General features: G+C 51.4%; 2 protein-coding genes across 2 annotated transcripts; both read right to left on the bottom strand.

Annotated features, from left to right (window-relative positions):
- Positions 1-242: 242 nt before the first annotated feature.
- HOXD3 (homeobox D3) lies at positions 243-19,702 on the bottom strand. The gene is made up of 3 exons (XM_021668965.2): positions 19,614-19,702; positions 3,124-3,748; positions 243-1,001 (listed from the first exon to the last, which is right to left on the bottom strand). The coding sequence occupies exons 2-3, from the start codon at positions 3,662-3,664 to the stop codon at positions 244-246; spliced, it is 1,299 nt and encodes a 432-aa protein (XP_021524640.1). The 5' UTR covers positions 3,665-3,748; positions 19,614-19,702; the 3' UTR covers position 243.
- On the bottom strand, positions 19,042-22,381 carry HOXD4 (homeobox D4). Its single transcript, XM_021668966.2, has 2 exons — positions 20,597-22,381; positions 19,042-20,043 (listed from the first exon to the last, which is right to left on the bottom strand). Exons 1-2 carry the CDS (start codon positions 21,027-21,029, stop codon positions 19,709-19,711), a joined length of 768 nt encoding a protein of 255 aa, XP_021524641.2. The 5' UTR covers positions 21,030-22,381; the 3' UTR covers positions 19,042-19,708.
- Between the last annotated feature and the right edge of the window lie 397 nt (positions 22,382-22,778).

Here is a 22,778-nt window from a genome sequence, read left to right as displayed (position 1 = left end):
CTGTCAGGTTTACAGGGAAGGATCCTTGCGGCTGATTTATGGCGAGTCACCCAAAGGAGGACACCCATGGAGGGGGAGGCTCGGTCGCCTGCGCCTCCACTGCTGGAGGCCTGAGACCCGGGAGGCGGCGGCGGGGCAAGAGCGGGGGAGGGGGTTCCCGAACTGCCCCGTGGGCCCCGCCCGCCACCCCACCACTACAGCAAGAGAGGTAATTGCGCCGCGAGTTCGGGCCGGCAGCGGCCGCTACAGATGCGTCAGTTTGGGAGCCTCCGGCAGTCGTCCCTGAGACGAGTGGTGGGCCGAGAGATCTGTGTAGGTGGGATGAGGGTCGCACGGTCCATGGTGGTGGTTGCCTGGAATCTGCGCGGCGCAACTGTAGTCCACGCTGGCCGACGACGGGTGCGAGAGGTGGCCCAGGTTGAAGACAGGCCCGGACGCGGGAGCCATGGACTCGACGAAGTTGCCGCCCACGTACACCGGGCTGCCCTGCAGGTTGGCGCTGGCGAAGCCGCCGCCGTTACTCGCCATGGGGTGGGGCTCGAACTCGGGCGCCGCGTAGCGCTTCTGTTGTGGCAGGCAGCTGCTGAGCGGCGCCGTGTAGGCGGCCAGGCCGTACATATTGGGCTGTGATTTGGCGAATGCCGGCGGCGAGGGCGCGTCGTAGGCCAGGCCGGGCACTGGGGGCAGCTGGCCAGAGTAGGCCACGTGGCCAGCGGCGCCGCCGAGCGGTGGGCTGCGCTCAGGGGACTGGCCCGCCGGCGAGTGCAGGATGCCCTTGGCCTTCTGGTCCTTCTTGTACTTCATGCGCCGGTTCTGGAACCAGATCTTGATCTGGCGTTCCGTGAGATTCAGCAGGTTGGCCATCTCCACGCGGCGCGGCCGGCACAAGTAACGGTTGAAGTGGAATTCCTTTTCCAACTCCACCAGCTGCGCACTTGTGTACGCCGTGCGTACCCGCTTGGATGCTGGGCCTGGCGGGCTCTTGTCCTCGCAGCTCTCTCCTGGGCAGGGAGGGAAAGAGGGAGGGCGCTGAGCGAGGGTGTGGGTACCCTCAGGACTGAAGAGGGGTGCTTCCCTGGTTCTCTTTTCCTCCCCCCTTCCTCCACCTCCAATCCAGGCTGGAGTGGGGAAGGGCCTTTTGAGAGGTATGATTCCGAGAGGGAATTCACCTACCTACCAATCCCCTACCAGGCCTACCTATCAGTCGCACCTGAAACCTCCATCAGCCCTCTGAGATCCAGTTCACTCTGCCCACCCTCTCCCCTACAGCCTAGTCCCTCATCCCACGCCCACCCAAAGGCCATGAAAGAGTTTAATGAGAGACTAGGAACAGCTGGTAAGGCCTCCCCCTGTCAAAGAAGGGTCAGACTCCTTTAAACACTCCTCCCAGCCTCTGCCGCCAGGGATGGGGTTTGGAGAAGGAAAGGGGGAGGAACTAGCTCCAGCCTTCCTTGCTGGCTCCTGGGCAAAGCCCCCACTAACCCCCAGCAAAGTGTGGGGATGGAGATCTTGGCACCTCACTGCAGCCCAACTGCACCCAAAGCCAGGGAGGTGATATACCAAAAAATAAAAAAAATAAAAAACAAACAAAACACTGCATGGGTGTTTCAGGGAGTCCAAGGCCAGGCTAGAAGCATTTTGAGTATTCACAGTGCTAGGAGCAGCAGCCTCAACACTCGCTTTTACTACCCTGCCACCTCTCAGCTGCTTGTCCACTCCCTCCCAGGGAAGACAAATGGATTTCTCCTGGGAGGGAGGGCCTGAGCCTGTAGCTGAGGAGGGAGGGGCAGGAAAAGAAGCTTGCAGGCAGGATAATACCTTCCCCCTAGGAGCAACCCCAGAAAGCATCAGGCAAACCAGAGCCCTGATAACAAGCACACCCCAGGCCCCAAACTTGCCCTGGACCTGGAAGCAAGTTCATATTGAAGATAAATCACATCAGATAACACAAGGTCAGAAAATTTCAAGAACCAACCAGTCTAAGCAGAGAAAGGGGGCAGGCCTCAGAGCTCCTGGCCAGGCCTATCTTCTACATGCCCTGGGTGGACCTAGAGAAGGCCCCAACTTGAGGGTCTCCCCTTCCAGTTAGAGAAATCCAAGGCTGGTCTTGTCTCCCAGAACATCCTCTCCTAATAGGACAGGCACCTCCCCATTATGGATTTGCTGGAGCAGGAGAATTGGGCTGAGGTGGGCCAAATAGAGACTCATGGTTATGCCTAGCAGCCCCTAAAGCCAGACTTGTTGGACTCAAATTCACTACTTTACAATTTTGTCATCTTGGGCAAGTTGCCTATCATCTCTAACAGTTTTCTTATCTGTAAAATGGGGATGTTATCATATACCTACCTCAAAAGATTCTTTGAAAAATTAAATTAGATAATGCTTAGAAAGTACTTAGTATGTATGGTACTTTCTAAGACTTTAGGTTTTCTTTTTTTTTTTGAGACAGAGTTTTGCTCTTGTTGCCCACCCTGGAATGCAGTGACACGATCTTGGCTCACAGCAACCTCCACCTCCTGGGTTCAAGCGATTCTCCTGCCTCAGCCTCCCAAGAAGCTGGGATTACAGGCATGCACCACCACGCCCAGCTAATTTTGTATTTTTAATAGAGACAGGGTTTCTTCATGTTGGTCAGGCTGGTCTCGAGCTCCTGACCTCAGGTGGTCTGCCTACCTAGGCCTCCCAAAGTGCTGAGATTCATGCTTGGCCAAGACTTTAGTTTTTATGAGTTTAAGGGAATGAGGTTCATGTGATATGGGCTATATAACCACCTAGGCTTGGGGATTATACCTGTCTTCAAATCTTGAAGACCTGTTGGGTGGAAAAGGGAACAGAGTTATGATTAGCAGCCCAGGAAAACAGATATGCCCATATAAGGAAGCACTCTCTATTAATAGCTATAAGACCTGTCCAGCAATAGCACCTGCAGCCTGGAATGGAAGTGAGCACCCTGTCACTGCAAGGGCATAACACCAATCAGGAACGCTAAAAAGGAAAAACATTTTGATATGAGTAGGAGTTCAGACATATGACCTCCAAGGTTGCATTTCCAGCCCTGACTGGGGCTTCCTTGGGTCAGTCTGGAGGGGCTTGGTCTGGGGGTGAGCCACCTCAGAGAGCTACCTGCAGTGGCACAGCTGTTCTTCTGCTTGGAATTCTGTCGAGACTCTTTCATCCAGGGGAAGATCTGCTTGCTGATGGTGGCTGAGGAGCTAGAAGCATTGGGCCCACCTTTGGGCTTCTTGGCAGGCACTCCACCTCCAGGATTGGTGGGTGAAGACGGGGGCAGGATCGGTGGTGGAGGAGGGGGTTGTGGTGGCTGCTGCTCTGAGTTCAGACCAGGAGGCTGGCTGCCACCACTCGCACCCTGGCTGTTCCCAGTGCCAGGCCGCATGCAGCTGCCATTGAGTTCAGCTCCTTTGTGGGCTGGGGCTCTCAGAGGGGCAGAGCTCTGGATGGAGCAGGCAGAACCTGGATAGTCAGCATCCAGGGAGTTGGCAGCAGCAGGGGGTGGGTAGGGCTGGTGGGGGGTGGTGTAGCCGTAAGTTTCAGTGGTTTTGCTGTAGCCATAGCCTCCGAACAGTCCTGGGTTTTCATAGTAAGCAGCCTTCTGCATTGTGCACTCAGGAAGCTCCAGGGCCTGCTGACCCTGCTCAAATAACATTGACTACCACTGTATCCTTCACTGCCAATTCCAATGTCTGCTGAATCCTGAGAAAGCTGGACAAGCCCCCAGACTCCAGGTGACCTGTCAGAAGAAAAGCAAGAGTCCCAAGAGGGAGTGTCATTGGCAAGACCAGTCAATATAGGACTAGCCCATGCTCTCTGCTTCCCACCCACTTCATGGTGGGGAGATTGGCAAGGTGCTGGATCTGAGTTTATTTACTTATCTGTTTACTGACACAGTGTCTTGCTCTGTTGCCCAGGGTGGAGTGCAGTGGCATGAACATGGCTCACTGCAGCCTCAATTTACTGGGCTCAAGTGATCCTCCCACTTCAGCCTAGTATTAATAGCTATTTCATAGTATTTTAGAGTCCCAGCTACTGCAGAGTAGCTAGGACTACAGGCTCACACCATGCCTGGCTAATTTCTTACGTTTTATTTTGTTTTAATGGAGTTTCGCTCTTGTTGACCAGGCTGGAGTGCAGTGCCATGATCTCAGCTCACTGCAACCTCTACCTCCTGGGTTCAAGCAATTCTCCTGCCTCAGCTTCCTGAATAGCTGAGATTACAGGTGCCCACTACCAAGCTTGGCTAATTTTTTGTATTTTTAATAGAGGCAGGGCTTCATCATCTTGGTTTGGTTGTTCTCAAACTTCTGATCTCAGGTGATCCACCCGCCTAGGCCTCCCTAAGTGCTGGGATTACAGGCGTGAGCCACCACGCCTGGATCTTACTTTTTTTGTAGAGACAGGGTCTCACTATGTTTATTCAGGCTGGTTTTGAGTTACTGGGTTCACGTGATCCTCCCATCTTAGTCCCACAAAGTGTTGGAATTACAGGCATGAGCCACTGTGCCTGGCAGATTATGAAGTTCAACTTACTTGAACCTCTGGAAAAATCAGAAGGAATTTTTCCTAAATGTAAGAAAAGATGTTTCTTTCTTTTTTGCTAAACACTAGCTGAGGAAAGGGGCTTCCCCCACCTACAGATACAGTTTACTTTCTTCAAGATTGTCCATTTAGCCTTTATTCTGTGTGGAAAAGCACTTATAGCCTCAGACATTTTATTGGCTGATTCTCCCACTAGACTGTAAGCTCCTTGCAGGCAAGGGCTGTGTCATTTGTCTGTATATTCCTGCATGTAGTTAGTGCAATAAATGTTTGTTGAATACGTGAATTAATAAGTGAATCAATCAGTCAATCATTGGGTCAGCACAAAATTCTGATGGGAAATGAAATTCCTATAACACACCCAGAACAGCCAGAACATTAAAAAAAAAAAAGTGTCTCCCCCACCTGGTTTCAAAATCACAGCATCTTTCATGAAAGTTCACATAGTCCACTTAGCGACGACAGGGGGAAAGTCAGCTGAGTTAGCTCTATGGATCAGCAGTGTGAAATCTACAATGTAGAAAACTAGGAGATAAAAACCAAGAAGGGGACTTGCAGACTTCCAGATTCATTTTGAGGCTAGAAAATGTTTCTTCTCTTTCATCTATATTTTTCTAGACCTTTCACTTTTGACCTTCTACTACTTTTAAATGGATACTACTGGAAATGGGCAAAGACATCTAGAATTTGAAATGCATGGAAATGTATGGATGAATAGAGAATCCTTTATAAATTTATCATTTTTGCCTTTAATCTATTTTATAATAGATATTATTATTGACCTCTGCTCTGAATAATCTATTCTACCCCACCTGCCACCCAAACCACAACCAATGAGAGGACCTTTCATGATATGATGAATGGACCCAGAATTAGAAGAAGAAAAAAAGCTAAGAAAAATTCTACCCCTTTTGTATTCCCTTCTTGATGGGGGTTTCCTTTCGCAACCCTCCCTCCCTACTTCTTCTGAAAGGCTCCTAAAGAGTTAAAGTATAACTAATACCATTGAATCACTTTTGTCTGTTTGATAAAGAAAACTCACAGGTCAGCTCCCTGGTCGCAATTCTTTATCTGTCTTTCAGGCAACTTTCCTTCCTAGAAACTTTCCCTGGCTTCCATCCTGGTCATCATGATGGACCACATTATCTAGACAGCTTATGTAACCTAATGAATTTGACCACCGATACCAAAATCATTCACTCATTTTCCCCTCCACCTTCACCAAAAGCCTAATCTAATTTTTAAAATTCTCCTAATTAGTCTTTGTTTGGTAAGTAGTTTTGTTGCCCATTTTTTTGGTTTGTTTTAGAATACAAGTGAGTATGCCATTTGTCTTGATGAGGACAGGCCCTTAATACCAAGATATTATGTTGTAGGAATTGTTTCCATTAGTGTTCCTAAATGTAGGTAGTTAGGATATCTACTTAACAAAACTAGACTTAATCTTTCTTTTGATTAATTTTATGTATCATTATCTGTTAAAAGTTACTGAATATCAAATGGACAGCTACATCTTCAATCTGTGACTAATATTCACATATGTTTGCCTCCCTGCTAAAGAAAGAGGCACTCTGGATTTGATTATGTTTCAGGCTTTTCTGGTATCCTGCTTCTAGTCTTAACCTTCTGGAGGCCTAATGGTCACATCGGAAACTCAGACCACCAGAACATTCTGCTTCTGTCATGCCATTTACAACTGTGGAAGCAAAAGATCCCCACTCCTGCCTCCCAACTTGACAAAGTTTATCTAGATAGGTGAACCAGTCACATTGAAATAGCTTATTTAGGAACTGACCAGTTCTTCTGGGACAGAAGGCTTTACATACATATTTGCTCCTATGGCATATTCTTAGAAAAAGTTCTGTGTACAGACCTCGAAAGTACAAACATTGGGCAGCTTCCTGAAAACCCAGAGTCTGTTTTCCTGACTGTTCACATTGTCTTAAGAAATTTCCCACTCATTGACAATCCACTACCTTAATGTCCATTTCCCCAAAAGCAAGAGCCAGTGGCGGTGCTGTCCTTACTGGAAATGGCTTTGCAGTCCCCCCAAAATACAGCTTCCCAAAAAGGTAATCCCTCCTAAAACAAAACCTAAGAATATAGTTACAAAACTGGTAAAAAAGGCTTATTTCTTTTCAGAAATCCCTACTCCTTGTGAACTCTGCTTGAACCTAAAAAGCAGGAACGGGTCATAAATCACTTGGACAATGGTCAACTGTTCAGTGGCTCATCTTTTCGATCACCCCCTCACCCTTTTTTTTAAAAGCCTTTCTTTTCTCGCCCTTTGGTACCTTTGCTCATTTGGGCTCCAAGACCAAAATGCCTTGGGGTGAAGATGAACCAGTGTGGGGGAGGGGTGGTAGAGCAGGGCCACCTTATTTCTTCCAAGTCCTCAGCTGCCCTTTCCTCTCCCTCCTCCTCTCCTTCACCCTCTAACCCGGGGAACTGGCCAGGGCAGCCTCCCCAAACCCTGCTGGCGCCGTCCTCTGCTCCTCTTGGGAAAGGGGTGCCAAATAGGTCTGGCTCGCCCTTTCTTGCGGTGATGGGAAATTGCCCAACTTAGCTTGGAGGCCCAACCGCAGGCCCGGAATACAGGGCCAAACGGTCTCCCCCTGGAAGGATGGTATTCTCTGAGCAGCCACCGCCCGCTCCCCCGGCCCCGCCGACCTGCCGCGCCCGCTGCGCCTCCAACAGCCAAGCCCTGATACTTGCTCACCGCACTTAATTCTACCAGAGATCAATACCTAATATGATACCGAATAAATAAAAGGCGCTCACAGCGACCAGGGGACGGGGTTATTAAGCAGCTGGAGCTCTCACGGTGCATATCAATGCACCTGTCATTGTGGTTTGTAGCAAAATTTATGACTGCGACCACGGCGGCAGTAAACGCTTCAGTAAGGAATGAAAAGAAAAACACTTCCCGAGGCCCGGCACTTTTCAGAAGTGGAAAGCAGGCTCCGCGTAGGAGGCAGCGCAGCAAAAGAATTCCCTACTCCGCACTTTTCTCGCTCTCGCTCGCGTACCCTGCGAGCAGCGGGATTATATAAAGTGACCGGCGCCTGCCTCTGCTAGCAGCTCTGCTCCGAGGCCGAGAAGGGATGAACGCGCGCAGCCTCGCCGGGGATCAAAAATCTGCTGCCCGCAGTGGCCTCAGACGCCGGGAGGCTCGTCCGACTCGGAGGCCGGCTCGGCGCTCGCTCCTGTGCCAGTGGCGGTGGAAAGGCTGAGGGTGCTTGGGAAGGGAGGGGGCGCCAGGCGCCAAGCTGTGGCTGCAATCATCGTAAATCACCGACGGGTAAAGTCAGCCCATGCAAGTTGAAAGAGAGGGGAAAGGCGATGGAGGTTGCGGTCAGTTTCTCTCAAAATCCGCTAGGGCTCAAGTAGGTCTCAGCGCCTCTCCCTGTTTTGCCTAAACCAGGGTCAGAAGCCCACGGATCTTTCTGGCGGCCAAGACTTTTGCTGAGCGTCCCCATGCATTCACTGGAACCGAGAAACGATTCTCCCCTTCCTGTTGGCTTTGCTACTTCGGGATTCGAAACCGCTGGTTTTCGGGTTTGATCTAAAGGGAACTTTACGTTCTGGCCAAGTTCTCCTGATCTCTAAGCTTGAGCCTCTTTTGCTCTATCAGGAGCCCTGGATGCGCCTTCTAAATCACTCTTATTTAGCCCAGATAACTTAATACTGTAATGCACCCTGTATTGAAGGCACTGGGCTAGCCCCATTAAAGCGCCATAAATTTGAAGGCCAATAATCGGTTTTCATGTAACGGGCTGCAGTTCCTACTGAAGTGATCCACTTCAAAGCTGCCCTTTGTTCTATGTCTTGATGTATGAATTTTGAGATGGCTACCTTGAGTTGCAGGACAGATGGAAATGTAGTGGAAATTTTTTAAAATGATGCCCACTCACCACAATTATGTATGTGTGTGTTTTCTTGAATTTTGTCTTTAACTCTTTTTTGTAGGCTCTTCAGGTTTCTTTTGATATCTGTGAAGGCAGATCTGGAACAAAATGGAAAACTCTCAGTAGCAGCCGGTTCTGCTTACAAACACTTACATATTGAAGGGCTTTTCCCTCTTTAAGGTTGTCTCGGTCAATATTACTATTGTATACAGTACCGTGGCCATCCAGACGCCTTCTCCCCAGCAGAAAGCAGACTCAGTTGGCTCCTAGGGAGCGAGGGCCACTTTAATGCCAAAATCCATGGCTGGATGGGGGAGGGATGAGCCCGGACCTGAGGAAAGCAGCCAGACCCTCCAGCCAGGGGGTGAGCCAAGTGGGTCAGAGGTGCAGGGAAGCTAATCTGCTCTCCTCCTGCCCCCTCCAAACTCTAAATGCTCCTCCAGGTCCCAATCCTGGAGGCCAAACACCCTCCTAGGGGCAGAAGAGAGAATAAAGGTGGAGGTTTGGCAGGGGAGGCTGCAGATTAGGGCACCAGGAAAGGATGGTAAACAGGCCTGGGTGGATCCTGCTCAGGGGCTGCTCTACAGAGCCTCAGTGAAGAGGATGCTGGGCACTAGCTAGTTCCTGGTTTGTACATTAAATATCTGATGCTTTCCCTGAGTTTATTTATTCCGGTAAGTATCCACCTCACTGTTGGCCCTGGGCTGCCCACTTCTGGGTCAGGATCAGACTGCAAATCGCCTAAGAAACAAACATCCTTTCCACCCACACCCAAAGCCACAGACCAAGCTCCCCCACCACTGTCACCACTCAGCGGATGCCCACCCCCATCAGGTGAAAGAAGAGAGACAGAGTCCCGCTCTTGCATCTGCCCTGTGCAATTTGTCGACTCAGTAGTTTGCAAACACTAAACTACACCCGGGAAAGCCTCACACAAAGCGTTCCCGGCGCTTCTAAAGACTAGAGCGCGCAGCCATAAGCCTTTGAAGTGACCTTTGGCTCGCACCGCAATAACTCACCCCTTAATGAACACCCAAGAGAAGCGCCTCGAAGAGATCCCAGCCCGGTAGGGCTCCTAACTTCGCGCAGTGGCTTCAGCTTCCCAGCCAGCCCCGACCCAGGGGGACATGCCACTCGCCCGCCCCTCTCCCGCAAGCCCTTTTGGCTGGGCCGGGCCCTGAGGGTGGTGCGGAGGAGGCGCGAGGTACCAGGGCTCTCAAGCCAGCTGGTCCTGAAGCTGCTTTATATAATACATTCACGTGGGCGGACGTCAACTTTCGCCGCTTGATTATTTTTATTTATTTATTTTTTTAAAAAAGAGTTCTTTAGAAGTAGGTGCATCCCCTCAAAAAAAGAGCTAAGTTGGGAGGTCGCCTGGGGCCGCCATCCCCTTATGCCTCTAGCTAGATTTTGTTTTTCTAGCCACGGAGGAATAGGGTAAGTTTGCGCCTGGGCGTCCGGGGTGCGCGGTGCGCTGTGAGCTGTTGGCATAGGAGGCTTGGGAAGGAGAAAGGAAAGAGGACCCCAAGTTGACTAAAGTTGGGCCACTAGAAAAGCCATCAGCACCTTCTCCCACGCTCCCTACCCTGCCCACCCACCATCCCACGCGGGCCCAACTTTGTCTCCTTGCTTGCCCAGAATCTCAGCCTTAACCGGGCTGGCTGTGGGCCACCAGTACTGGTGCCCTTTTTGGAGCCAAAAACGGGGAGAGCAGGAGCAAGCCGCATCAGCGAGCTCTCAAGGAAGAGCTGAGTCCAAGCGGCCCCAATCCTACACCTCATCCCTCAGCAGCACCCCAGGAAAACTCTTTAGGATAGGGCCAGCATGGAGCCTTGGTGGGGATTATTGAAATTTTCGGGGGAAGTTATAAGTGAGTGCTCCATGGGGCCAAATGAAATGCTGCTCGCGGTAATTGGATTCAGCTGACTAATCTGGCAGGCGCGCAGCTTCAAGGCAGCTAGCAAAGAAAAATGTCCGGCGACTTTAAGTTCTGATGGAGCCAAGGGCAGGCAATTGACAAAACAACTTTACTGCTGTCCTTTGATGGCGAAGCGCCTGGAAGTTGGTTCCTCTCCTGCTAGGGCCTGTCCCAACCTAAGCTAAGGGAGTCCTCCTTGCTTTTGAGGTTCCTTTCCCATAGAGGTCCAGTTGGGTCTGGCCCAGTGGCATTCCCATGAGCATGGAACCACTCACTGGAGTTCATGGAGCTGCTCACTCCATCCCTGGCCCGGAACGACCCAGGATGGGTTGTCTTCTCCTCTCCCAGCCAGGAGTCACAGGGAGCAAGTAAACAAAAGGAGAGATGGGATTCGGGAACCAATATATGATTTAGCGTTCATTCAGGGTTCCTTGGGGAGAAGGACCCAGAAACCCTAAACCTTTTCTCTGCCACTATGGCAATCAAAAGCTTAGTTTGATAAAGGGAAGTGTGGAGGAACCTCCCAAACTCTTCTGGGTAGTTTGGGGGTTCTTTCAAATATGGGAGGGGGAGCACAGTAGCATTTTAATCTCCCAAGAAAAAAAGCCAGCAGCAAGAGGTAAAGCCTGAGTGTGGAGCTGCTACCGGAACAATGCAGGGAGCTGGCTGGCCACCGAGTTTATTTTAAATTCATATAAATCAACCCGACTGCACTCAGCCCAGCAGCCGAAGACACACAATTAATATGATGCTCCATCTTACTTTGGCAGTGACCGTGTAAAAAAGTTTTTTTTAAATTTCTTTTTCAGTCCATTCTCCTAACTGCACATTTAGCCCCCAAATATTTCCTCCAGCCCCCACTCACCTCACCAGGTCCCCTCCTTAAACTGCTACTACCACCCCCAATGCTGCCAGCCACCCTCCAAGCCTGGAAAGGTAGTGTCCTCCTAACCCTTTGGTAGGCGGGGAACGTCCCCACAAAGCGCGCCTTGTTACGATTAATCACCGTCCTAGATGTATATGTAGCAGTGTATCTAGGTCTACGCGGGCTGCCTCACCAATTGGCAATAATCAAGATCACAGATTACACAAAATAAATCATATTTAGTATCCCGCTCAGGGCAGCAAGCAGCCCCGTGCCCAAAGATTTCCATTTTGTCATGCAATTGCTTACCTGGATCCCAATTTATCATAAACCTGGTGTCCTCGGCCTCAGAGTGGGCGCCAGTGGGGGGCAGAGCTAGCCTTCCCCCTTTGTCTGCAGACAACACTGTCCCAACCCTGGTCTTGCGCGCTTGCAGACGCGGCCATATACTCGAGCACACGGAATTCCCGGTAGAACGGAACCAGGCTGAGGTTCAACTACCAATAAACGCAGGAGGAACGAGTTCTTAGTCCCCGAGCTGGCTTCGCCTGCGCTGCGCGCCCATCGGTCCACCCGCCCGCCCGCTCGTCCGCTCCAGGACCCAGAGCGGCGGCCACCCGCGCCCCCACCCACTCCTGGGTTTCTGTCCAGCCCTCCCAGGCCCCCCAGAGCTTGGGGTTTGTTTTGCTTGCGGAACGTGGTCCTTTCTGGATTTGGAGAGAGCCCCGGAAACCCCCTCAAAGTCGGGAAATACGGACGCTGCCTTCAAATGCAAGCATATTTGTTCACGTGACCCTGAGGGAAGATTGTACTGATTGAGGTTGAAACTTTCACGCCACCCAGCCCCGGAGCGCAGCCAGGCCTGGGGGCTGGAAGGGAGGCACAGGAAGCTTGGGACCTGGGCCCCTTCCCTGGGGCAGACGCGGATGGGTGTGGGGCTAAAGGAAAGAACTCATTCTCGCTGCTCCTGGCCGACTCAGTCTAGGCCTGGACGCCCGCAGTGGGTTGGGGGCGTTGAGCTTCTCTCCCCACAACGACCTCTGACCCTGGCTGGGCCTTCCGCCAGACTGGTCCGGGAGTTGGAAATTTTAGAGGCTGCCTCTCTTAGAGGCGTCTCTGGAGACGGCTGTGGAGCAGCAGAGGCTCAGGGTACCCCTAGCTCCCTGGCCCCGCAGAGTACTCCGCGTCCGCACGGACCCTGGCAAGGTGGCCTCCCCGCCGCCTAGGCCGACGCCCCGCTCTCCTCCTCCCAGGGCGAGGTGGTTATGTGGTGGCACAACACCTGCTCTGACCCTAAGGTGGAAGCCGCGGCTCTCAGCCCTGGCGGTCACCTCAGAAAATCTTGCCACTACCACCACTTCGTGGCTCGTTCTGCGGACTCGGTCTGCTGCAGCCAAGTCGCCGCCACTTCTGAGACAGAGAAGGCGCGCGGCAGGCGGCCCGGACCCAGAACGACCTCCCCTCTCTGACCCCTGAGCACCCCAATCTTGTCCTTCGAGGCCTGGAGCTGACTAGGCGCTGAGCCACTGCCCGCCAAGATCTGTGTGACTCCAGATCTGGACAGGACCCGCAGATCCCGTAGGCCCAGCGATCGCGAAGCCGCGACTTCCCGCTTCCTGCGGCGCCTCCAGGAAGGCAAGGAGGACTGCGGAATGAGTCCTGGCTGGGCTAAACTGGGGGACGATGCAACTTCTATTTTAGAAATATTCAATCAAGACAGATTCCCACCACTCTCCGAGTGGCTGGTGGGAACAATTCTGCAATGTGGGAAAAAGAATTAATCGTGCCAGGGCCAGCAGCCGACCTCCTGGCCTGTAATGAGCGCCCAAGACCCTCCCCAAGCCAGGCCCGCACTCGGGAATCCCGCACCACTGGAAACTCTCCATCCTATCCCCGAAGTCTTGGTTTCGTTGCCGACTCTGCTTTTCAGCGGCATCAGGCACAGTGAAAATGGTCTGTTGCTGATTGCAGGGTCTGAGACCGGCGAAAGCGCCCAGCAGCCATAGACGAGCACGGGAGGAGTGGGTAAGGTCCACCGCATCCCCACTACAGAGGCTCAGGAATGTCCTGGAGGCCCGAGCCCCCGACCCTTCCACGAGCCCCTCCTTTTGTTCACCTGGCCGGACCGCCAGACGCCCACTCGGGGCGTCTCTCAAAGCCGGATCCTGGGTGCCCCCAGCCCACCCCCGACCCGGAGGACTCCGCCCCCTAGCCTCCTGCCAGAGGCCGAGCCGGTGGCCCCGCAGCAAGTGTTAATCCCCAGCCAAAGAGGGGGGCTGCTTTGCGGGAATTTGTCTCCAGGAAAGGATCTAAGCCTTCTTCAATCGGAGCATATGTTCATAGAGCAATAAACCGGAAAGATTTACAGTCCTCGCCCGGCCCCCAACAGTCTCGCACCCTTTCAGGAATTACTTACGATGATTTATCACACCAACCCGGGCAATTGTCACACTGATAAAATAGCCCGGGCCGGTGCCCGCCAAGCCGGGGCCTTGGGAGGCTGTTGGCTGCCGGGCCGCCAGCAGGGCTGGGGAAGTTTTTGTGGGTTTCTCTCTGGGCCTACAAGGGGGTATCTAGATGGGTTGAAGTGGGTGGGGGTGGGAGGAGAGACGATTCTCATTGAGAAAAATGCAAGCAGCTCAGAGAAAGCGCCCGGAATCTGCGCCCGAGTCACTCGCAAAGCACATAAACATTTGTCATCTTTGAATAATTGAATTAATGTGTTATTGTTTGAATGTATAATTCATAACGGAGGAAACTTTGTTCTGTCCTGACGGGGAAATATACATACACCAAAAAAGAAATGAAAACACACACACACAAACACAATCCCAAAACAACCACCATGCGCAGCCAGCCACGGCTAGCTGAAATCATTCTGAAAGCCAATGGAGGCATCTCACAGAAACAAGAGGGAAGGAGGCGGCTGAAGAGGCACCCGGGTCGGAGCTGTGAGCTGGAAGAAAAGAATGCCCGCTGCTGCCCCAGTCCACGTCCCTGGCAAGCTGGGGGTGGGGTGGGACGGAGCGGAGTGGCTCTTAGGACACCGAATTTTCTTGGAGTGCCGGTGAAAAAAGGCAGAAACGGGAGAGAGCAGAGAGACAGCCTTCTGCAGCCCGCCCTGGCCTCTCCCCATCCTCCTTTCCCCAGGCTTCTCGTCGTCTCGGGGTCTCCCACTCGGGCTGCAGGGACTTCTCCTCGAGTTTATTTTAGCTCTTCCAAAATAGAAATAAAAAATACACAAAAATAAAGGGGAAAGAAGGGGAAACTCGCTGGAGTGACAGAGGCAGCAGAGCTTGGGTGGGGAGAGCGGAGCGGGGAAGAAGCAACTCGGAAATCATTATCTGTTGGTTAAAACCTGCCTGGGGTAAAATTTCAACTCGATTTTATAGCCTTCTATTATGACGTAAAGAAAAATTTACGACCCTCGCTTGAAAAGAGGGCCAGGGCCTTTTCTCACCGGTTTAAGAATAGGCGGCAGATGCCGTGACAGCGACTATTGTTCCCGGTAGACACAGGCGACCGGGCAACCTCGGCCTGCGTGCGCCAGGCGCGTCCCCAGCCGGGCCGGTTTTTTTTTGACAACTCCTGTTGTCTTGCAGCAGCCCGCGCGCACCTCACCCCTCACCCCTCGCCCCCTAGCACCCTAGCGCCTCGCACAAACACCTCTCCCTGTCTCTGTCTCTGTCTCTCCCTCTCTCACACACACACGCGCGCGCGCGCGGACGCACGCACACTCACACACACACACACACACACTCGGCCGCTCAGTAATTTTTCATAAGTGCAAAGCTTTGCTGAATCAAAGGTCACCATCCAAGCCACTAACAACTCGCCGGCTTGCAGTTCCAAATCAGGAAGCAAAGGGAACTATTTATCAGCAGCCGTGACAACTAAGTTCATTAAGGATTTAAATCTGATGAAATAAAAGTTGCCAAAATATTTACCTGCCGGCCAGGCTCCCGCACCCGCCGAGGGCCGGGGGTGGAGGGCCGGGGGCGCCGCGCGGCCCCCCTGGGCGGGTGATATTCTTGGGATCCCTGCACTTTCCAAGTCGGAGAGAGCCCTTTGCGTGGCAGATTAATGACGACTCCGTGTTTCTTAAGGGACGTGCTGAATTAATTATTTCGCCAATCACGTGGTCGGGACTTGTAGAAATCTATTCTTATCATCTTCCTCGCACTTTGAAAATTCTGCGGGTTATGAAAGGCCCTCCCCCGGCTGCCAGCGAGCCCTGGCCGCCCAGCCTGGCGCGGGGGGCAGGGAGGGCTCCCCAACATGGCGGGTGGGAAGCGCCGTCTGCCGAGGGTACCGATTTACTGTACTGTACTCAGCGGGCTCTGCTATGGACGCACTTCCTCCTCATCCCTGCCCACGACTCAATACACACAACGGTATTGATGTATTGGTGGGCACGGGAGGAGCTATTAACCAGAAGACGGGCAGAGGACAATCATAAAATGTGTCTGAATATTTAAAATTCTGCCTGCGCACTTATAAATACACATGTCCACGCGTCTGGGGCAAGCCCTTCCATATATTAAGGACACATGTCTGATTTTATGCATTCTGCTCATTTCCTGTCTGGAACAAGCCCCCCATCTATTTTGGGACTCCTGTCTTGGCCCCTTCTTCAAGGCGAGGCCAAGATGTGAAGAAGCCCTTGCGATAAATGTAATGCATGGCACTTTTTATAGCGGGGAGTGTTTATTGTTGCCTGAGGGGTGGAGGGGTCGCAGGAGAAGGAGGGGCAGGTGCTAGAGTCCCCGCAGGAGCTGAGCGGCACCGCACCGGAAAAGTAGGAGCCCAAGAGTGGAGGCCAGGGGGTCAGGTCAGAGCAGCCACCCAGCAGCCTCGGCTCGGCCCAGAACCCAGTGCGCTCTCCCTGCATTGGGGGTGGGAAACCGGTAAGGTGTCTCATCCACCACTTCACAAAGACTTCCTCTGAGGGCTTCCAGACCAAAAGGATCTGGGGGCTGGCCCAGGCCCAGCAGAATGCCAACTTTCATCCCCCTGTTAACCTGTGCAATTACTTCTTTTTCTTCAAAAAATTAACACCCAACACTCTGTACCCTGAATTCAACTCCAGGCTTCCCAATGCTCACAAAATGTGATAGCCAATTGGGAGTGTGTGTATATGAGGGAGGGGGTAATAAGAGAATTGCTAAGCCTTACAAGGTTTAACCTTCACGCCTTAGGCACCCCACCCCCCAAAAATGGTGCCTAATTTATTGCAGAAAATAATAAATTGTTTATATTAAATGTTAGCTTCTAGAAGACTTAACAAAGAATGAATGCTTCTGTTAAGGCACCAAACAGGAGGGAGATTTGCTACGCCTTTTATTATTTTAAATATAGATCAATGAATTACATCAAAACTACAAGCAACAATTAGTATAAATAATACTTTAATCGGTGGCAGCAAAACATCAGTCAATTCTATTAAAAAAGCATCTCGTGTGAACAGATACCATAGGGCTGACTGACAATGTCATCTCACAACAAAAGGCTGCAATGGACAGAGTGAGATGGGAGTCAGAGGAGCAACGTCCTCAGCAAACACTTCACTCTCCCCCTTCCCTAGTCAGGACCCCACCACGTTTTTTTTTTTTTGTTTTTTTTTTTTTTCTTAAAAAAAAAAACACCAACACAAACACTTCTGGCTCAAATGTAAAGAAACAAACTGGAAACAAATAATAGCAAATGGGCACTGGAGCCTTTCCACACCTAGCTTTCTCCAGAGCACGTTCCCAGATGGAAACCCATTTCCTTCCCTGCCCTAGGTGATTGGGGGGCCCTACCCCTTCCCTGGCTCACTCCTGTGGGCCCAAATGGATGCTGAGGTCCAGCTGGGACCTCAGGGTTGGGGGCTGCCCTCTGGGCCATCCAAGCTCTATTAACATTTCAAAAGAATCCCTCGAAGCTGAGAAGGAGAGCTGAGACTTATAAACAAAGAAGTTTCTCTGATTAAGTTACTTTCCAAAGTAGTGGGGCTGTTTGAGAAGGAGCTTGGGTTTTCCTCATGAAAACATGTTTCTTGGCTTTCCTCTGCGGCAGGGATGAAGTCAGTTAAGTGTTTGTGGCATTTGTTATGAAGCTGGGGGTGAATAACCTGAATTTTTGAGGTGGGTGAAAATCTATATAATTTCTATAATACATATGTAGTTGGATGTTGTGAAAACATACTTTTTTCCCCTTCCCAAGGAGAAGGTTTAATGAATACACAGATTAAAGTTTTAGGAAAGAATCTTAGCAACTTTCCAACTTGCCTAAGGATAGCGGCTCCTTTCAAATGGTACATCCAAAGACTGCTCTCCACGTTAGAGAGGAAAAAAGAAAAGAAGGGTAGTTAGAGTCCAAAAGGTTAAGGGTTTAGAGGTCAGTCCTCCTGGCTGAAATACAGCTAATCGAATAGAAAATTTGTCCTCTGGATGAACCTGATTCTGTAATTTACCCCAACTTCAGTAAAATACCTTTTCAGCTTCTCTACGTGAGGGCGTCAGAAAAAAGACGTCTTGACTATGTATGAACTCTGTGCTTTTTGTCATAGAAACAATGATGTGAATAATGCAGGAATATCCATCTTTAATATCTCGACGTGGTGATATTCAAGTATTGCCATGTGCAAGTCTGAGAGCCAGGCTCACCCCAAGGAGGAACAAAGAGCAGTCCCCAGGGTCTAATACAAAAGACCAAGGCTTGGAAGACACTTTAGAGAAGCGGAATTTCAGCCTAGGGACTGCAGTGAATACCTGCCCTCAGCTCTCAGGAGACACAGCCAAAGAACACATCTACAGAGAAACTCTTTTTTCCCTCCCACTTAAATATATTTTTTAAATTACCACAGAAACCTCCTAAAGTGTTTTTGAAGCACTGAAAATATATCCCCTTTCTGGATCTTAAAATTAAGTTTTAAGCTTACCCTTTCTCCCTCCTTCACTTTGGTCACTTTTTGATAGCTACAACCCTTTTTTTCCAAGCCTGAGGCCTTGGGAAGACTTGTTTCATCTAAGTATATGAACTCTGGTCATTACCTTTGACTTTTTCCTCCTTATGCTTAAGGGTCAGCATTTTAGAAAAATGAACTTTGAACCCTTCCCAGGCGAGGCAGAAGAAAAATGACTAAAGAACATCTCTCCTGTTGAGAGTGAATATTTAAAAAAAGCACTATTCTCAAGGCAAAGATGAGTGCTTGAAAACTTTTATACTTTTACATATTCTGCTTCTAATTAATGGGCTGAGGAAATCTTCCTTAGATTTGGTTTTTTTAAAAATTAAAACTTCAGGAGAAAAAAACCTCTGTACGTCTAGATTCAATTAGGTTTATTTTTCTTTCTTTCTTAAAGCAAGAGTTCCTCGCCTTTCCACTTTCTCCCCACCACAGAGCTCTTCCCCTACACAGGCCATACACCAGTTCCTGTAAAACACTGCTATGTGGGGGTATTCAGGGCATTTGAAATCCAGTTGGAACAGAAAATTCAGTCATTATCTAACAACCCAGTGCATAGAGGTTTTGTTTTCTTTCCCCAGAAGAAAAATGTTAGACCATTTGTTGCTTTTTTTCCCCTTTCCTTTAATCACCCAGAACTGGTGGTAAGCACAGTGCTGAAAAAAGCACATGTGGAAATATATTTTCAGGAACCCAACTTTGAGTGGATCCTTTGCTTCCTTCTGGAAGGGTTAAGGGCCCCTACACACACTTCCAGAGAGTAGGGGGTGGGTGGGTGGGTGGGTGGAGTTCAGAAGTAAGTGCACATATCTCTCATTCTGCTCCCTGAAGTTCGGCCCCTTTCACCTTTTTAAGATTTTTGGCATGAAGGTGTCAGTTTTTTCTGTACCACATTTCCCAACAAATAAATATTTAAGCAAATATCTAAACATAACCCGTTTTCACTTCCTTCTTAGACCCATTTCTTTGGACATAGGGCCACTGGGAGCAAAATATATATTTTTTAATCACATGAAATTCCATAGACAATCCAGAAAGTTCAGAAATCCTGACCCAGCTCTCTGGCTTCCACTGAAAGCACCTAGCACAAGGGTGGCCAACCTTCTGCCTCCACTCCCCCACATTATTAAGCCACAAAGCTCCCTGGAGGGGTGGAGTGGGGGAGAAAGTCCAAATTCACAGTGGGATAAAGCATCCAACCTTCATTTGAAAATTCAAAATCCAAGAGCGGTAATTTTCATGAGTTTAATGACTCGCCAAGATTTTATGTTCTCAGTAGCTCCTGCCATATAATATACTTAGAGAGAGAATCCCGCCCCCCTCCCATCCCCATACCGCTCTAGGGAGGGGGCTGCCCTCGGGCAGGATGCTAACCTAGTCCGAGGGCGGCCTGCTACTCCCAGGTCCACCCCACAGTACCTTAGAGCCCAGCAAGGTGACAGCAGGCCCGGCCTGCCCCCGCAGCTTCGGCTCAGCCTGGTGTGCAGGGAGAGATGGGCCCAGGGTCCCCACTTCTATAAGGTTGTCAGGTCCGTGTGATGGTCCTTGGCCATCGGCTGTAAATGCTGGCTGGGGGCGGTTGAGGAGGAGCAAGATGAGGAAGAAGATGAGGACGACGACCTGCCTTTGGTGTTGGGCAGCTTATGATCTTTTTTCCACTTCATCCTCCGGTTCTGGAACCAGATCTTGATCTGGCGCTCCGACAGACACAGGGTGTGAGCGATTTCAATCCGACGGCGCCTTGTCAGATACCTGTTAAAATGAAATTCTTTTTCCAGTTCTAGGACTTGCTGCCGGGTGTAGGCCGTCCGGGACCGCTTGGGCTCCCCACCGGTGTAGTTGGGGTTCACTGCGAGACAAAACAGACAGGACAGCCAGGTCAGCGCCCGGCCACTAGTTAGGCCCCTAGCCTCCGCCGCTCACTTCCTGGCGCGCCCCGAGGCCCGCGGCCCTCCCCGCGTGCTCCCAAGCTCACTTTGCTTCCTCCCTCCCACCCTTTCCCTGGCGCACACGCTCACTCCCATCCACCTCCTCAAACACACCCACACACCCCAGGCTTGCAGGGCGGGATCCCCAAATGTGCTCTTTCTTCCAGGCCCACCATCAGGTCCGGACCACCCCAGCAAGCATTTTGGAAATCCCCTGCTCCTCCACAGCCTTCCCCCTGCTCTGAAAATGGAGTCCTCCCCCACCCCACCCCCATCCCCACCCCCTTTTGAGCCCACAGCGGAGCAGCCAGCCACATGGTCCTGGCCTGCTCCCTCAGCTATAAAAATTTATGGGGAGAGTAATTGCGGCGCCCATGGAAGCGCCACACGCCCCCTCCACTCGCACCCCCTTCAAGGGGACCCAGGCCAACGGGCTGGGATGCCGGCAGAGAGGTTGCTAGACCCAAGTCTTACCCGAATTCACGTGCACCTTCTTCATCCAGGGGTAGACCACGGCCGGCTGCTTGAGTGCCGTCCCGGGGGGCGGCTGCTTGGGGTCAGACTGACTGCAGGCCCGGGCGCCAGGCAGGGGCGCGGGCGGAGGCGCTGGGGGCGCTGGGCACGGCTCTCCCGGGGCGGCGTAGTGACCACCAGGGCCGCTTGGCTCTTGTCCGTGACCCCGCGCTGGCAACGCCGAGGCAGTCCCGGGGCCGCCGCCTCCGAAAGGCTGCTCACCGAAGTCGGGCCGCGGGTAGAGCCCCGGGGGCTGGAAGTCTGCGCCCTGTGCGCCGCCGCCGTAGTAGTCGGCGCCCTGCTCGCCTAGGTAGCCACCCTGCAAATATTCCTCGCACGGAGGGAACTTGGGGTCCACATACTTGGAGTTCACCATATACGAACTCATGACCATTAATTTCAGAAGGTAGAAAATACTAATTTTTCTCGTGTTGTCTTTTTTTCTCCTTCCATAGGGCCCTCCTACTTGCTGTCAACTGAATAAAGTTGGGCGGCCATGTGACCAGGCCAGCCAATGGCGAGGGAGCAAGTTTATCACCGGGTTGGTGAGCATCTCATAATTTTTACAAATTTAACTAAATAACATACGTGTAATCAAGTGGCTTGCTGTGGCACATTGGAGAGCCCCTGCCAGATATTAATGTAGTTCCAGTTCCCAGCACCCCGTTCCCCTCAGGTAATCCCAGCTTTTGTTTGTCACTGATTTTGCCAACCTCCCGTGCCCCGCTCCAATCACCCCCAGCTGAAAGCAACCCCCCCCACACAAGCCAAATAGACACAGCTCAAGGGAGAATGAATCCTCCTACTGGGGTGCAGAGCAATGAAAGGTGGGTGGGCGAAGTCGCCTATGAGTTGGGCAGAGTACCCCAGGCGGGGAGGGTTCCTGCCTGCCCGCCCAGCCTGCGGCCGGCGGGAGTTGGGACTCTGCCATACAAAGGCTGCCGTCCTGGCTTTGTCTTCATCAGGGTCACCCGAAAGTTACCAGAATCTGGCCAGCTTGAATCAAATTAGCAATGAGTAACCACCATGCTTTCTACCAGTGCCCAGGCCCGGGGGTTCCCAGCCGAAGTTGGGCCCTGCCGAAATGGCAAGAGGCCCTTGCTGCCCTTGCCCATGTAGCTGGGGGTGGGCTGGGATGGTGGCGAGGGTACCCTCAACTCGCTCAAATGCACCCCAGAGCTCCCCATTGGGCTTCTTTGAAGCTTGCTTTCTTCCCACAGGAGGGCCCCAAATACCAGCGAGCCCCATTAGAATTCCTTTGCACCTCATGTCCCTGGAGGGCAGAGCTGGGACTGGGCAAGCTGGCCTTGCACCTCACTCCCTAGTACCGCCAAACCTAGCCCTTTGGTCTTGCATCCATGCAACCAATTAGGCTTTTCTTTCTTCCTTTTTCTTTCTCTCTTTCTTTTTCTTTCTCTCTCTCTCTCTCTTTCTATCTTTCTTTCCTTTTCTTTTTCAGCACCCACAGGATCCTCTGTTTAAAGGTGAAGAGCTTCTGGAGAGGAAAATGCTGCTCTGTGTCACCAGGCACAGCTGATCCTCCTGGAGTCCAAGGTAATAAAACAGAAAGAGGCGGCTGACCAGTGTCGGCTGCTTCTAGTCTCCACTTCGCACTTCGGTCTCTGGCTAGTTTGAAGAAACGTGAAGTTTTTGCATCGACCATATATTCCCCTAGAATCGAATCTGTGACTATATGGATACCACACAAATTCGGTTCTACAGGGTATATATAGACAACGTTACAACCTCTGGGTCCCACCCAGAGTGAAGTGCCTAGGCCGCTGCCAGCCCCAGCCTCTTCCTCTGAGCCACCACCGCCCGACGCAGCCACCCGCACTTTCTGAAACAGTTCAGGTAGCCTGATGGGCTTGGCGACAATTTGAAGCAACGAGTTCCCTCATTCTTTTGCCAGGGTCAGGGTTACCAAGCAGCCTAGCAACCAGAATATTCTTTTTAAGAAAGAAAGGGGAAAAAAAAGAAATAAAAATAATCCATCCCAGGGATGGCAGCTTTACTACCCACCTCTCAGGATCCAAATAACCCCCCCTCCTTATCAAGTGGTATTTTCCAGAAAGGAACAAATGCCCTCAGCGGCAGAAGGAAAAGAGGCAAGAGGAGAATATCCTCTGTCCACTGCTTTTCC

The sequence above is a fragment of the Aotus nancymaae genome, unplaced genomic scaffold (genome assembly GCF_030222135.1).
Source record: "Aotus nancymaae isolate 86718 unplaced genomic scaffold, 86718_ANA_hifiasm-v0.15.2.pri h1tg000008l, whole genome shotgun sequence".
In the NCBI taxonomy this organism is placed as follows: Eukaryota; Metazoa; Chordata; class Mammalia; order Primates; family Aotidae; genus Aotus; species Aotus nancymaae.
Note: the sequence above shows the minus strand (reverse complement) of the source record. Positions and strands in the feature narration are given on the sequence as shown.